Source organism: Desarmillaria tabescens, assembly GCF_030435595.1.
Source record: "Desarmillaria tabescens strain CCBAS 213 chromosome Unknown EV420scaffold_53, whole genome shotgun sequence".
NCBI lineage: Eukaryota > Fungi > Basidiomycota > Agaricomycetes > Agaricales > Physalacriaceae > Desarmillaria > Desarmillaria tabescens.
The window spans coordinates 220336-234893 of record NW_026848352.1 but is presented as its reverse complement, the minus strand read 5'-3'; the positions used below and the strand labels follow the sequence as shown (position 1 = coordinate 234893).

Here is a 14558-nt window from a genome sequence, read left to right as displayed (position 1 = left end):
GAAACAATAAATTATTCGATCATGCCTCTGACTCGCCTAGGATCCCGGAGCCAGATAACCGATAGAAAAAGACAATAACGCCACCCCTCCATTTCAGGACGAAATTCCGTTTTTAGCGTGAACAATGAAAAACGCGGGAAATCCAGGCTCAGCGGGGGTTTTTCCTGACAGGTCGAAAGTATAAAACTGAGGGCTCGTAATTGTCTTTCCAATTGTGCCCCGCGAGACAAAAAACTTGGCAACTTGCTCCCCTCCTCCCTCTCTCTCCCTGGCGACACCTATAGGGTATTATCATTTCCCTCTCTTCTCTCTCTTCCTTACCACCACCACCACCATCATCGATAATGCCCGCTCTTCGCACACGCGATGCCCAATCCCGATGTAAGTGCAGTATCAGTTCGCGTTAGAAAGTGGCAAGCAATTAAAACTGACCTTCTCATTGGATCTAGCACTCGAAGTGACGACGGACGCCCCCCAGCCACCAACCCTCGCCATAATCTCGCCCACCCCCCGCGCCTTCACGTTCCCTACAACCCACAACCTCACCGACAGTCCTTACTCCTCCCCCTCCAACTCTCCCTTTGAACTCGCCGCCACCAGCACACCCCCGAGCTCCTACCGCACCCTCTCCCCCGCCACAACCACCTCTCCCAGCCCTAAAGAACGCCGCCCCAAAAAGGGCGACGAAGACTACATCAAACGCCCCGAGAACGCGTTCATCCTCTTCCGCCGGAAATGCTGCGAGGACCGCCAAGAAGGGTCCCCCCCAACAACGAAGAAACAGCGCCAGGCAGACCTCTCCAAGACGATCTCCCAGCAGTGGAAGGGTCTCTCCGCGGAGGAGCGGCAGTACTGGGAACAGCTCGCCAAGGAGAAGAAGAAGGAGCACGAGCAGATGTACCCCAACTACGTCTACCGGCCTCAGCGGACGAAGAAGGCTTCTGCTGGCGGGAGGAAGAGTGGGAGTGGGGGGAGGCGGGAGAGCGTGGATTCGGAGTACATGTCCTTCGTGCTCCCGACGCGACAGCTGCATGGACGATCCTCGTCTGCGCCTAGTCCGTACCAAGCGATCCAGATACCCAACGTGTACATGTCGCCGCCCTCGTGCCCGACATCGCCGTCCCTGATGCCTATGATCAGCGCGAGCAGGAGAGGCTCCGAGGTCGCGTTCGATTTCCAGCCGACGACGACGGCGTATAACATGGGTTACGAAGCAACTCTCCAGGTGAGTCTTGTCCGATTACTAAACCCGAGTTCCTGTCTAACCTGACGTTGCGTTCAGCCCCCAGAGTACGTGTACGACACCCAAGGTGGAGGAGGACTCACGAACAGCCCAACGGAGCTTCTCCCACCCGCGCAGATCACCTCGCCCCCATCCTCAATCTGCTCATCCCCCCGCTCCGGCCCGTTCACACCCCCCACCAACCTCCCCCTCCCCACATACCCCTCCTCCTCCCTCGACCAAGAACAACAACAAGCCGAATTCGACTTGTCCCTCAACTTTTTCAACAACGCCTCTTGGTGGGGGTCCCAAGACAGCACATCGTCGTCCTCGTCCGGGGGTTTCGCCCCAGACGACTTTGATATGAACGCTATCCCGCCAATAGATCTGGGTATACCAAAGTTCCACGGTGTAGTTGAGGACTACCTAGATCCGTACGCGTTTGATTTCGAAGGCGGTGGTGGTACGGGTGAGGTGGTTATGGAAGGTCACGGGTTCGGGCTTTGTCAGTGAAAGGGGGATACGCTGGGCGTCTCCCCCCTTCACTTTTTTACTTTATTTTCTTCATTTACCCTTGCAGGTTGTGGTATGGACTATTTTATTACTTTCTTTTTTTTTTCTCACCTCCCCTTACGCTCTCCCCCGATGCGTTGTACAACCCGCCCGATTTCCACGTTCTGTTGTACCATCATTGCTCGACACGTTTTTACGACCCAGTATTTTGATTTTTTACGAACCCGTTACTTACCGTATTCCCCCTCATACCCTCACTTATTCCTAAAGACAATAAAGTCACCCCATTGAAGACAGAACAATAAAGAAAAAAGGCCCATCGCGCACGGAGAAAACTCGGCTCTGAGAGGAAAACAAAAACAAAAAGCAAAAAGCGCCCCAAAAATCCGAAAAAGGAAGGTACAAACACAAAGATACGTCAACACCGAGTTGCGTGTGTCCTTTTTCTTTAAAAGAAAAATGGGAAATGAACTGTTGTGGCGACGAAGCCCTTGAGCAAAAAGGAAATCTCAAACGGAAGCTGAAATTCATTAAATGAAAGGAACAATAACAAGTCCTGGGCGGGGCTACAGTCGGGCATGACTCGACTTTAGCCTCGTGTTAGACTTTGTTTATCGATTGATTCCTGGGAAAATAAGGCACACAGAATATCAGTAAAGGAAAGTTGAAGGACAGAGGCGTACGGCCGTCTAAAGTCCCTCTCGTATTGAGCCCGACGACGCGAGTCCTGACGGAAAAGGGTGGCGCGGAACCCTGTTCGTGGGACTCCCCGAGCTATGGAATGTTGGCATTGACGGGTGGTGGTGGGTTATCCCGAGCACGAGTCACTAATGCCCTAAAGACATGTTGATGCGAGCCGAGGTGGACGAACGAATGAATGAATGTTGCGTACCGTGTTTGTATGAAGGAGAGGGGAAATTCCGGTTGGAGTGCGTCGACCGGGGGGAGTGAGTGAGAGGGAACAGCCAAGAGACGCCCATCGACTTCGTCTTGATATACCCACCCCACGCCTCGACCGCGTGGTAACAGAATGGAACACAGGCGCTGGCAAGGAGACAGAGCGAGCTAATAATGGATACCTGACGCCTGGGCAGAAAGGAAAGAAAGACTTGCCCTTGCTTCAAACCGAGCGCCTTTTGAAGTATCCCAGAACAAAGGGAAGGACACAAAGACGGAACAAAGGAAGGGTCACCTCCCACAACCTCACAGTCATTGTTCTCCAAAAACACAACAAGTGGCTCGCAATTATCCCACGAGCGTACATACAACAAAGCACTATGCCTGCTTAGGCTGCACAAACGAACCATTAGCCACTCGACACGCAAAAAGAGCGCATACAGACACACCTTGATATCATCCCCTAACCGCTTCACCGTCAACGCCGGCCTCTCCGCCGTCTTGGCTCCCGCCTCGCCGTTGTCCCACGTATACGAACTCGCAATCGCCAGCTTGCTCCCATCGCAGCTAAACGCGACACTCGACACGGGATTATTGAACTTGTTCAGCTGTCTCAGTCGTTTCTTCGCTTTGGGATCCCAGATGGAGACGACACCGTCTGAGCCTGCTGAGGCAAACATGTTGTACCTACCAGGAGAAGGGGGATTAGAGTGAAAGGGAGGGGAGGGAGAGGAAGGGAGCGCACGTAGGATGAAAAGCCAGCGCGTTCACAGGCCAGACGTGGTCTACCCCTTCAATCGTCTGCCTATGACACTTGAACGCGTACTTGTTCGCCTGCACCTCCGGCGACGCATCGAAATACTCCACCGCGATCCTACCCTCCGTCGACGCCATCGCGTACCCTAAGCCGCACACCACCGTCAGTAACAGCCCGTAGCACATATCCCACGAAAACGCACCTTCCCCATTAGCCATACAAGCCAACGACCTCGTCAAGTACTTCAAACTGCTCTCCCTCTCCTGCAGGGGCGCCTCCATCCTCCGCGTATCGTATATCCGCACCAGGCGGCTCGCCATCGCCAACACGAGCATATGCCCCACTATATCGATGTGGTACACCCTCTCCGGCATGAGGTCGCTCGATTGTTGGGCCGTATCCGCACGGGGATCCCAGAAGCGGAGCGTCCGGTCCCAGGACCCTGTGATTAGGGCGTTCTTGTCTGTGGACCAGACCATGGAGGATATGGAATCGTCGTGCGCGCCTAGGGGGGTCGTCTTTTCTGTTTCGAGGCCTAGGCTGGCAAGGAGGGAAGGGGTTAGCATGTATGACAGCGAGGAGTGACTAGCGAGCGCACTGTCGAACCGTACAGTCCAGCCCCCCGCTATACGCGTTCGTAGCATTCGACCAACAACAGCTCAGCACCGCTGCGCGGTGGTCGAATTTCGCCTTTTGCTCGTTGGGCTTGTCTGTGTCGCCCGTATCGTAGAATCGCACCGTCTAACAACGGACCATTAGTCACACCCTCGACGCGTAGGAGCAGACGCGACGTAGTACGTACCGTGTCCCAAGAAGACACCAGCAAATGCTCGGGGTTCGTAGGCGAGAACCGGACTTGGGAGATACTATCGAACGGAGGCGATTGGAGGGTCCATTGGGTGGGGTCTACGGAGTAGGTCAGTGGTTATCGTGAGAGGGTTAGACGCGTTTTTTTACTTTACCTGCCATGGAGGTCGAAAAGATGAGGTTGTTTGGCTTTGTTTGAATTGGGGTGTAAAAGCAAATAGCGGGTAGGGCGGATGTCGGTCCGGTGAGCCGGTATTCGTCTTGCAATTATCTCGACGCTCGTGGTCAGGATAGTACTTATACTTGCGCGCGTCTGCCTGATTGAAGCGAGCCTCGCTTTAAACATTTGCTTTGCAGCTTTCTCTGCCCTACGTTCTTAATTGCTTCTCGATGGCATACCACATTTCGATGATTCCCCTCTTCATACATTTTTCTTATCAATGATCAACTTGTCCCCATTCTCTACGTTCTCTGATGCCCTCAAAACTGTCCTCCCCTCCCTGCAGAGAATAATACGGTGCCCTTCTCGGGATCCTGCTATTTTTCTCCTCTTTAATACGAAGAACCATTTCTTCTGGACAACACTCAGAAGACTCCTTCTCGCATCAGTTCTACGACTTCAGCGGTATAATTCCATAGTATGAACCTCTATTTCATATCTCTGTTCATAACCTGTATCATGTTAATCTTCATGTACAACTTCCATGTTCCACAAAACCGATAGTACGACGTCCCCGCCCACCCGCTCCACCCTCCCAACTCACTCCCTTCTTCTCCTTGGGCTCACCGCCCTCTTTCTCTCTGAACTCTGAGCTTAGGGAATCTTCGAATCGTCCTACTTGCCAAAGGACCAGATGGCTGTACCAAAATAAAGTCAAAGGCACCAGGATGGAGTCGGTATTGACTCGCCGCAAAGCTATGCGCTACGATGATGAGGAGGGGGACTCCAAAAACTGCCAAACTCCCCCCGATTTATTTATTGGCCACAACCATCTATGACTAGGGCGATTCTACACAACGGCGTCCTAGAATGTTTTTGACAAGATACACCAGCCTATTACCGAAACCGTACTCATGACGTGGCTTTACCACAACGACAGAGCCTGCAGTCGGATCGGTACCATACCAACCTTATTCCTCGTGTTTTCCCGGATGCTGTCCTCCCTTCTTATTCTTTCCAAAAGATACCCACATATCCCCTCCTTCCTTCCTTCCTTGGCCAAAAGATTAACTGTACGTCAATTCTGCGAGAACCGGCTCTGAACCCCCCCCCCCCCCCCCCCGGTTGTTTTCTATGACGTTCGTCCCTAATGTGAAACCCAACACGGGAACAATCCCTTTCTTCTCATCATTTCACTAACTGCTCAGCGACATTAAAAGATAGCCGGTGCATCCATTCCACGAGCTTAATCGTATAACGGGCAATGTTACCCGGACTGCCTCGCGTAACTCTTCACTGTTCTCTACACCGCCCACCGAAAAGATATTTCAACAATGTCGGAAGAATCATATGGCTGTGTAATCCCCCTGATATTTGGTGACACCTGACCGATGTACCGTGGCATATCAGATCCTCAATTGCAGGAGCCTTCATAAGGGGCATATCTGGCGACATATCCGAGCTGATCTGTCCGAGATGTTTAATAGGGATGTCGCAGATGGATATCATGGCTTGTATTATCTTACATTTGATGTCATGTCCATAATCCATCTTATTTCTCTCTATTCTGCTGAGCTTCCCTTAGACCGGCGTATTTTGTTCATTGGAGATACTGCGCTAATTGCTCATGTAAATGTCAACGCAGATTGTATAGCATTAATCAAGAATTAAAACAGTGGACGGTATCTTAAAACTTTAAAGTGAAAAGAATGACGGTGAAGTCAAGGAATGTAGTGATCATGAACTCCCGTACTCAGATCAATCATCAGCGACAACTTGGGCCTCTGCAGGATAGCTGCTCAGATCACCCACAGAAGCGGTATTGCCATAGTTAGCACGATCATCGTCGAGCATCTTGCGGAGGACTCTATTAAGGGAAATGCTATCAGAATAGTCCGACACTCAATGAAACTGGACTTACACCGTAATGCGCATTTGATTATTGTCTTTCTTCTCTCGCAGTTCTTTCAGATCAGCATCGACCTCATCCCACCAGCCAGCACTAGCCTTGCCATCTGTGGAGCATCCAGCACGAAGTGCAAAGCTATTGCGCTAGTCTGTTGGTCAGGACTGAGGAGACATTCAAAGCAATGAGAAGCATACCAGGAAAGCGACACGGGCCATCAGAGGAATTGAGACCACAGTATCACAGGACTTGCCACCAACAGCAGTGATGATCCTCTCACACAACTCGGCAATACCAACCGACTCACCCGTGAATGCCTGGAGGGTCTTGTCAAAGGTTCCGAAAGATCGTCCAATCTATTTAACACGCATCAGACGGCAATGGAGAGTGAGCTTGTGTATAACACACCTCTTCTTTGGTCACGTTGCGGTGATGGATAAAGCGTGATCCGATTTCTTGTGTGATAACACGCATGGCAGGCTTGTGGTTGGCGACTGCCTCCGTTAAACCCCAGTCTGGTCGAGCTTTGAGCTTGCGCTACAAGACTTCAGCTAAATTCCTTCAGTCAGCACCAGTAAACATACCAATAGTTTCTTTTTGGCCACTCCTCGGACTTGTATGCAGAAATCGTAGGGTCCAGAAAGTACCGAATGGACCATTCGTCTATCTTACTCTGAAATCCCATTATGAGATGGCAAAACTCTGGCGAAAAAAACACGCACGCTAAGTGTAGAAGGAATCTCATAGACTCCTGATGGCTGGAGAACGTTCAGTCGATCCTTGATGGAGATAAGGTAGGCAGCGGTCCATATATCTTTCAGCTCAACACCCGGCAACTTTAGACAACAAGAGATCAGTGAGAGTATCTCTAGGGTGTATTTGAGACCAAGTACCTTTGCAAATGCGCTCAGTAACTCGCAATCCACCGGTTTGAGCTGCAGAGTGCGTTGTTAGCCACTAACTCTATCGACTTAGATCGTGCTAGGATTGCTACTCGCACTTCGGTAGGCAACACTCTAGCAAGCCAAAGGGGATGAAAGTCGATGGGACAGATAGTCACGAAGGACGGAGTTTAGGATTAGGTAGATTAAACCTTAGCCGAAGCTGGGGTTCAGACCAGCTGAGGCTCTACTTAAATACATGTAAGTACGCTAAAAATAGTACTGTGGGAGTCAGTCCATGGTGATCGCGCACCGCGTAATCCGGCTGACTAAAGAAAAGAAAAGAAAAGAAAATGAAAAGGAAAAAAGAAAAGAATAACCGTAACATTACCCCCCCCTTAAGGCTCATTCGTCCCGATGAGACACTGAACCTCTGTTTCCCCTTCCTTCCGCATGAGCGAGTATGAGGGTCTCCCTTCTGCTTTAAAACAGGATCGAACGGACCTCCGCTACACCGTAAAAGAGTCACTTCGTGTGTTCGGCCTCTGACTCGTTCTCCCCCTGGACTTAGGTCCCGAAACTTCCTAAGCCACCTTGCGCCGGTTAGGCCTCAACTGTCTGTCGGGATCCGCGATCCCTAAGGGTTCAATGCTCGTAATTGAGCGGTGGAAATCCCCTTCTACACCGTGGAGATATATATATGAATTTAGATTACACTCATCTGAGATGAGTGGCTTGTGTCGCCCCCGGTACTTGAGGTTGAATATCGTGATTCTGAATGGAATGACCAGGTATCATCCTCCGTGTCGTCATCATTGTCGCTATCGAAGTCCCAATTTTCCCGTATACGCTGGAGGTTTTGTAGGTTTACTTCCTCCTCTTCGTCAGTAAAGTCATCGGCATGGTTAATAGTATCGATGACTTCAGATGAGGCATAAGAGTCTTGTTGGGTATCGGAGTGTTTTGGGTTTGTACACTCAGATGAGTATACCGTTTCGATGTCGGTGACGCATGGGGTGTCGGGGTCATGGTATTGGATTGGTAAGTTGCGCAGTATTTTATCGTCAAATCCGATCATCTTTCCTTTGTCGTTTACTGTCCACACGATTTTTTGAATTCGTGTCTCGTAGTCATTGACGAGGTCTTCGGCATTAGCCATGTCGGAGCGTTTGACCCATGAGTTTTCCTCCGCTGGGTATCCTTTCCATTTTACCAAGTACTTGGTGATGGTGCGGCGGGTCCGTCCGCGACCCACGATACGATCCCTCTCTCCAACTATTTCTTCTATCTCGTATTCTTCTTCATCATCTATAAGTTCTGGGGGTGGCCGTTCAGGATGTGGCTGATTCGGGAATTCAGGAGCATGGTATGGGGTCAATAGTGCCTCGTTGAATCGGTTGTGAATACGCCACTTTGCGGGAAGTTTGAGTTCATATGCGGAGGCCCCTTTCTTTGCAATAACGGTGAAGTATCCTACTCGCCTATCCGCTAGCTTTTTGGTTGGGCGTGGAAGACTTAGATTGGTAGAGTCTAGCCACACCTTGTCGCCGATCTGATAGGGGATCGACTCGCCTTTCCGTTTATCATAGGCCTTTTTCATCGACTCGGCAGCCCGTTTGAGAGATTCTCGGGCTTTTTCCTGCACCTCCTGAATTCCCTGAACGAGTTTGGAGGCCGCTGGCACTGCGTCTGGATGCTGGGTCGTTTTGATAACCTGTCCATCGCGCCCAAAGACGACCTTGTACGGGGAGAAACCCATAGCAGAATGTTTTCGGTTGTTGTGAGTGAACGCGGCAAGCGATAACCACTCGCTCCAGTCGTCTTGTCGGTAACTGACAAACATCTTGAGGTACTTCTCTATCTCCTGGTTTACCCTTTCAGTCTGTCCATCCGTCTGAGGGTGGTAAGCCGTTGAGGGATTTCCTGTTACTTGTAGAAGCGCGTAGAATTCTTTCATGAACTTTGACACGAATACGGCGCCCCTGTCCGAAATGACTTTCTCCGGCATTACGCCGTACGGTACGTAGATGTGGTCTCGCAGAATTTTGGCAAAGCCGAGGGACGAGAGCTCCTCGGTGCAGGCGATTGGAATTATGGTTTTAGAAAACCTATCCACTATTACGAGAATGGAGTTATTCCCTTTGGAGTCTGGGAGTTTAGTGATCATATCAACCGAAATATGTGTCCAAGGTCGGTCTGGGACTTCGTTCGGGTGAAGGGGAGCCTTCTTAGGACGTCGATCTGCCTTCGTTCGTTGGCAGACCTCACATCCCCTCACGTACGCCTCCACTTCTGAGCGCATCTGGGGCCACCAGTAGTCACGTAAGACTAGCTCCTTTGTTTTTTCGATCCCCGGGTGTCCTGCGGTGACGTGGTCATGTCGGAGGGCGATGATCTCGCCTCTCAGGCGTTTATCTCGAGGTACATAGATGCGTCCATCGTACCACAACAACTCTTGGTCCCTAAAGACCCCCTTTTCATGATTGAGAGAGTCGGATATTCCTCGATCCCACTTGCGAGGGTCGTGAATAGCCAGCTTGATCTTTTCATGTAATTCCTCCGCCATAGGCATAACCAGTGCTCGGAAATGAGCCGGTTTTAAGACCACTATGTCTTTGTTATCCTCTTTTCCCTGGTCATGATCCGCTCGTCGAGACAATAGGTCAGCCTTGCGATTTTGAGCCCCCGGCTTATGATGTAGCGTGAATTGATATTCGGCTAGTTCGGTTACCCACCGAGCTTGCCGTCGGTTAAGTTTTTGGGGCTTCCGAAAGTACTGAAGATTGGAATGATCCGTCCAAATCTCGAAGTTCTCTCGGGCGCCCATAAGGTACTGCCGCCACTCCTCCAACGCAATCATGATAGCAAGGAGTTCTTTATCGTAGATCTCGTAGTTGCGCTCCGTAACTGACAAGGCTTTGGAAAGAAAGGCTACGGGTCGCCATTTCTCGTCTTGCCATTGGGACAATACTGCCCCAATGGCTCCTTCGCTGGAATCCGCTTCTACTCTGAACTTTCCGTTATCCAGCGGGATGGCCAGGACTACGTCCTCGCGAAACAACCTTTTGATCTCAGCGAATGCTTTCTGCTGAGCTTCTCCCCATTTCCATTCCACCTTTCCCGTCAGAGCTGTAAGGGGTCAAACGTGTTTGCTATAGTCGTGTATAAACCGACGATAGAAGTTGCAAAACCCCAGAAACGACTGGAGTTCCTGCTTCTTTGATGGAGTGGGCCAATCTAGCAGGCCAGCAATTTTGATGGGGTCCATGCGGATCTTCCCTTCGCTGATGAGCACTCCTAGGTATTCCGTCTCTTCAACCTCAAACTCGCATTTCTCCGCCTTGAGGAATAGCTTGTTTTCACGTAGGATTCGGAGTACTTCGCGTACGATGCGTCGGTGGTGTTTCTTGTCCCTTGAGGCGATAAGGATATCATCCAGGTAGACCGATACTTCTCCAGCGGTGATGAGATCCTTGAAGATATCGTTCATCATCCACTGGAAGGTCGCTGGCAAATTTGTGAGCCCAAAGAACATAACCAACGGCTCGTAGAGGCCGCGGTTCGTCCGGAACGCCGCCTTCCACTCATCCCCCTGTTTTATCCTGACGTTATTGTATCCCCAGCGCACATCCAACTTGGTGAAGTATTTGGCCTGCTTTAGTCGATCCATAAGTTCCCCGATAAGCGGTAAGGGATAGCGATTCTTGATCGTCATCTCATTAAGCTTTCGGTAGTCTTGGACTGGACGAAGCTTCCCGTCCTTCTTTTTAACAAAGAAGAAGGGGGAGGCCATGGGCGACTTCGAGGCTTGAATGCGACCCGTGGCGAGGTTCTCATCCAGGAACTTATCCAATTCTTCCTGCTCGGTCGGATTGAGAGGATAGACCTTGCAGTCTAGATTGGCATTAGCGTTGGGTACTAGCTCAATGGCGTGGTCCCAAGGCTTCCGTGGAGGCAACTCGTCGAAGTTCTCTTTGGCGAAGACATCTTCAAAATCTCTATACTCCCCCAGCACTATTTCTTCGAAGGACTTGGTAGTTTTATGGGCGTTGGCCTGGGCAGCTAGTTCATTAGCCTTCGTCCCCATGGCCCATACATGGAATGCCTCCTCAAAGTCGATTACTAGAATGGTATCACCTTCCTCGTATTCCTCCCAACGGGCCGATGGGTCAGCGTCGGGGAGGGAAAAAGGGATTTTTCGACAGGTACAACGGGCTAAGGTGACGGCCCCGGTGTTCCAATCAATTAACGGATTGTGTCTCTGTAGCCAGTCGTGCCCAAGGAAGAGAGGGGTGGAGCCTAAGTCCACTATGGCCAGCTCGATTCGTTCCACGTGATCGCCTATGCGTAGCCGAACCTCGGCATATTCGGTAATATCCCCCCCCTTGTTCCTGGTGCCGTCGGCGTTATAGACCGGGACGGGTTGGGCCGCCTTTTTGAGATTCAAGGTGTGGTCCTGGGCCCAGGCACGGTCTATGGAACTGCCGGTGGCTCCGCTGTCCACGAGCGCCTTGACGGAGTGCGCCTCTCAGGTGTCTAACGTTTCCAATTGCACGGTAATAGATACATTGTGTCCCTTTCTTCCTCGTATGTACATGGGGGGTTTTTTGAGATCCTCTAACCACTCCCATTTGTCCCTCGCCTCCGCCGCAGTCTCGGGTTGTTCCTTGAGTGCTTCCCACAACCCAATCGTTACTTCCCCTGCTCGACGGGGATGTATCCATCGATATAAAGTAGCGAAAGCGGCCGCCTCAGTGGTGGCGAGCCGTAGGGCCCGGCGAGTCCAGTGTGGCCCGAAGGGCTCGTAGTACGTGTCCTGGACTGGGGTTCGCTTGGTAGGCGCTGATCCTAGGACAGGGATCACAAAAGGATTCCCTCGTGGTGATCGGACGGGTATATCGGACCGTAGGTATGCTTCTTCATCTTCCACTTCTTCCAAAAGAACTGATGGCATCTTCCCTCGAAGTGGCATTTGGTCACCGGGACGAGAAAGGTCCCGAGGTGGCACTTGGGCGCCTTTGGTAGTCGAGGTGGTGGAGGAGGGCTCTCTGCCCTGTGTTCAGCCCTGGCCACGGGCGCTTGTGCGCGGCGTTGTAACCTCCACTTTGGATCCGTACTTACTGCTCTTCCTAGACCCGGCGGTACTTCGGGTAACCCTTCGCGGGGGCACACATATCGGCTCCCTCGAGGGGTCTGCACTGTTGGCCACCGGGTGTCCCTCGGCTACTAGGGGCAGGTGGTCCCTCGAGCTCATGGCCTCAGCTGCTTTTCCGACGCATCTCGCTAGAACAGACGGCTCCACAAACGGGGACGCAGGCCCAGCGGGCTGGGTTGGCGACCTTTCTCCCACTCCAGGGTGACCTCCCTTCGTCAAGGGTGCAGTCGAGACTCGACCTAGGGGGCTCTGCCCTCGAGGGGCTTTCCCTGTGCGGTGAGCCAGGGGTTCCTGAGCTCGGACGGCCCCTAGGGGTTCAATACTGGGCGCAGACTGCGCGGAGTGGCGGAAATCCCCTCCTACGCTGTTAGCGTTTTGCGATTCTTCATCCTTAGTTTCTTCGACTGTTAACGCGGCGAAAAAATTGGTATATTGTTCATACGGGGTACCTACATATGTAGTATAAGTCCGACTAGAAGTACATGAGCGCGTACCAGGTGAAACTAAGTCCTTGGCCGACGCCGTCAAATCGCTTATTTCAATGCCGGCTCGTCTTTTGACGACTTCTCTTCTTTGACCTCCTCAACCTTCGTCTCCTTCCCTAAGTCTTCTTTTTCGGCTTCAGCAAGTAGCTGACGGAGGCGAGCGACGTTGGGTTTTTTGCGAGGTGGGAGTTTGATGGGAAGCCACTTAGACTTGTCGTCGGGGCATTTATGCTTTGGGCTCCACCCCGTGTTCCCACACTTGAAGCATCGCTTGTCGGATCGCAGCTTGCCAATTTCCATTGGCTGCCCTGCACCACCGTATGTCGTCCCCATGGCGTCCTTCTTATCGCCGCTGGAACCTGATCCCTTCGATTGGTTGCCTCGACCCGAACCACCTTGGTTCGGGGAGGTCTTACTGGCGAGGCCCTGGGCCACGTCGTATCGATAGTTGGCGTCGATCCTTAGGACTCGCGCCTTCCATTGTGCGTAGGTTGTGGGGCGCTCGTTGTCCCCATGCATAACCATCTTCCGCACCGTCGGCCTTATTGCCGCCTCGACCGCTTCGAACATCTGCTTCTCGTCACCGAACTCCCCGCACTTGTGAGCCAGCCTTTCGAACTTCGCGAAAAATTCGACTGCGCTCTTGAACTCCGCTTGTCGAACTTTCTTCCACTCTGCCTTCCAAATTGCGACCTCCGCTACTTCTCGGAACTCCTGCGTGATGTCGCGGGAGAATTCCGCCCAAGTAGGGAATCTCCAGTGTCCTTCGTCATCCCGATAACGGTAATACTGATCACCCCACCATTGCTTCGCCTTCTCCCGTAGGTATCCTTGTGCGAAGGTGATTCGATAGGGGTTTTGGCCCTGATCGTTCATAGTGAAGTGTAGTGGGAATACCTGAAAGTACATTTCACAGTGGTGGAGGAATCGGTTGATGTCCTCGGACTCCCCTGTGAAGTATTCAGGTTGCGTGATGAGTTTGGGCTTCACGTCATTCCACGGGTTGTTATCTCTGCCCGCCGCCAAGGTCCACGGCGGTATAGGGTCCGGGGGCGACGGCATGTGTGGCGGTACTGGAGGGTTCGGTGGCCGCGGTAATGACCTCAGCCGGTAGTTTTCTCCGGGTGGGGGGTAGTCGCCTGGGTAAACGGGTCGATGCAGTGGTTGGATTGGCGGTTGTGGCGGGACCGCGGGCTGTTTTCCTTTGTCCGATGGTCCAGCACCAGGGTCGTCCATGTCATCATCGTCGTCCCCAGGCCCGGCGCCTGCCCAAAATTCCTCGGTTTCGAGTGGGTTGGGCATCGGCTGGGGGCGACGGTACGGCTCACACCCCCGTTGGGGTGCCTCGGGGTTCATCATGTTCCACACGATGGCCACCCGATGCCAAGTCTCCACTTCTAGAATGTTCTTCATGAGGTATACGTCCCCCATGCTTCTTGCGCTTTGATAATCAACCCCCGCGTCCGTAAACAGCCACTGGGGGTCCTTCTCCATGTGCTCCATGATAATTTCATACAACCCATGCCAGGGAAGTATATTAAAAATGTCAGGCCGAGGAACTGGGCCCCTGAGCATGACCTGCGTCCACCGCTGCCATCACGGTCGGTTCGAGGGCCCGGTTCGGGGGTCGACTCGGCATCCTGGGCCTCCTTCCTCTCTCTGGCGAGGCGCTCGAGCTCCTTATTTCTCTTCCACCTCCCGATGTCGGAGTCTGGGTCGGTGATCTCGGCCTGGTAGGCATTCCAGGCTCTTCTCCTTGCTTCGAGATCGGTGCC

General features: G+C 52.2%; 3 protein-coding genes across 3 annotated transcripts; 1 reads left to right on the top strand and 2 right to left on the bottom strand.

Annotated features, from left to right (window-relative positions):
- Window positions 1–344: 344 nt before the first annotated feature.
- Window positions 345–1735, top strand: EV420DRAFT_1648746 (uncharacterized protein; the record flags this gene model as incomplete). The annotated part of the gene is made up of 3 exons (XM_060478213.1): window positions 345–381; window positions 450–1225; window positions 1283–1735. 3 exons carry the CDS (start codon window positions 345–347, stop codon window positions 1733–1735), a joined length of 1266 nt encoding a protein of 421 aa, XP_060325213.1.
- Window positions 1736–1842: 107 nt separating this feature from the next.
- Window positions 1843–4374, bottom strand: EV420DRAFT_1631313 (WD40-repeat-containing domain protein; the record flags this gene model as incomplete). The annotated part of the gene is made up of 7 exons (XM_060476143.1): window positions 4352–4374; window positions 4192–4295; window positions 3988–4130; window positions 3592–3929; window positions 3378–3534; window positions 3082–3319; window positions 1843–1857 (listed from the first exon to the last, which is right to left on the bottom strand). Exons 1-7 carry the CDS (start codon window positions 4356–4358, stop codon window positions 1843–1845), a joined length of 1002 nt encoding a protein of 333 aa, XP_060325212.1. The 5' UTR covers window positions 4359–4374.
- A 1495-nt stretch (window positions 4375–5869) lies between these two features.
- On the bottom strand, window positions 5870–7355 carry EV420DRAFT_1574105 (uncharacterized protein). Its single transcript, XM_060474406.1, has 8 exons — window positions 7263–7355; window positions 7156–7197; window positions 6985–7098; window positions 6847–6935; window positions 6671–6799; window positions 6460–6618; window positions 6278–6408; window positions 5870–6223 (listed from the first exon to the last, which is right to left on the bottom strand). The coding sequence occupies exons 4-8, from the start codon at window positions 6919–6921 to the stop codon at window positions 6115–6117; spliced, it is 603 nt and encodes a 200-aa protein (XP_060325211.1). The 5' UTR covers window positions 6922–6935; window positions 6985–7098; window positions 7156–7197; window positions 7263–7355; the 3' UTR covers window positions 5870–6114.
- Window positions 7356–14558: the final 7203 nt, after the last annotated feature.

Bases quoted from the DNA above. Each gene is read 5' to 3' on its own strand.
- EV420DRAFT_1574105 (XM_060474406.1), bottom strand. From the start codon at position 6,921: ATGGTCCATTCGGTACTTTCTGGACCCTACGATTTCTGCATACAAGTC. The intron at 6,409-6,459 runs GTATGCTTCTCA...CCAACAGACTAG, and splicing joins TGGCCCGTGTCGCTTTCCTG to CGCAATAGCTTTGCACTTCG. The intron at 6,224-6,277 runs GTAAGTCCAGTT...TTCCCTTAATAG, and splicing joins AATCAAATGCGCATTACGGT to AGTCCTCCGCAAGATGCTCG.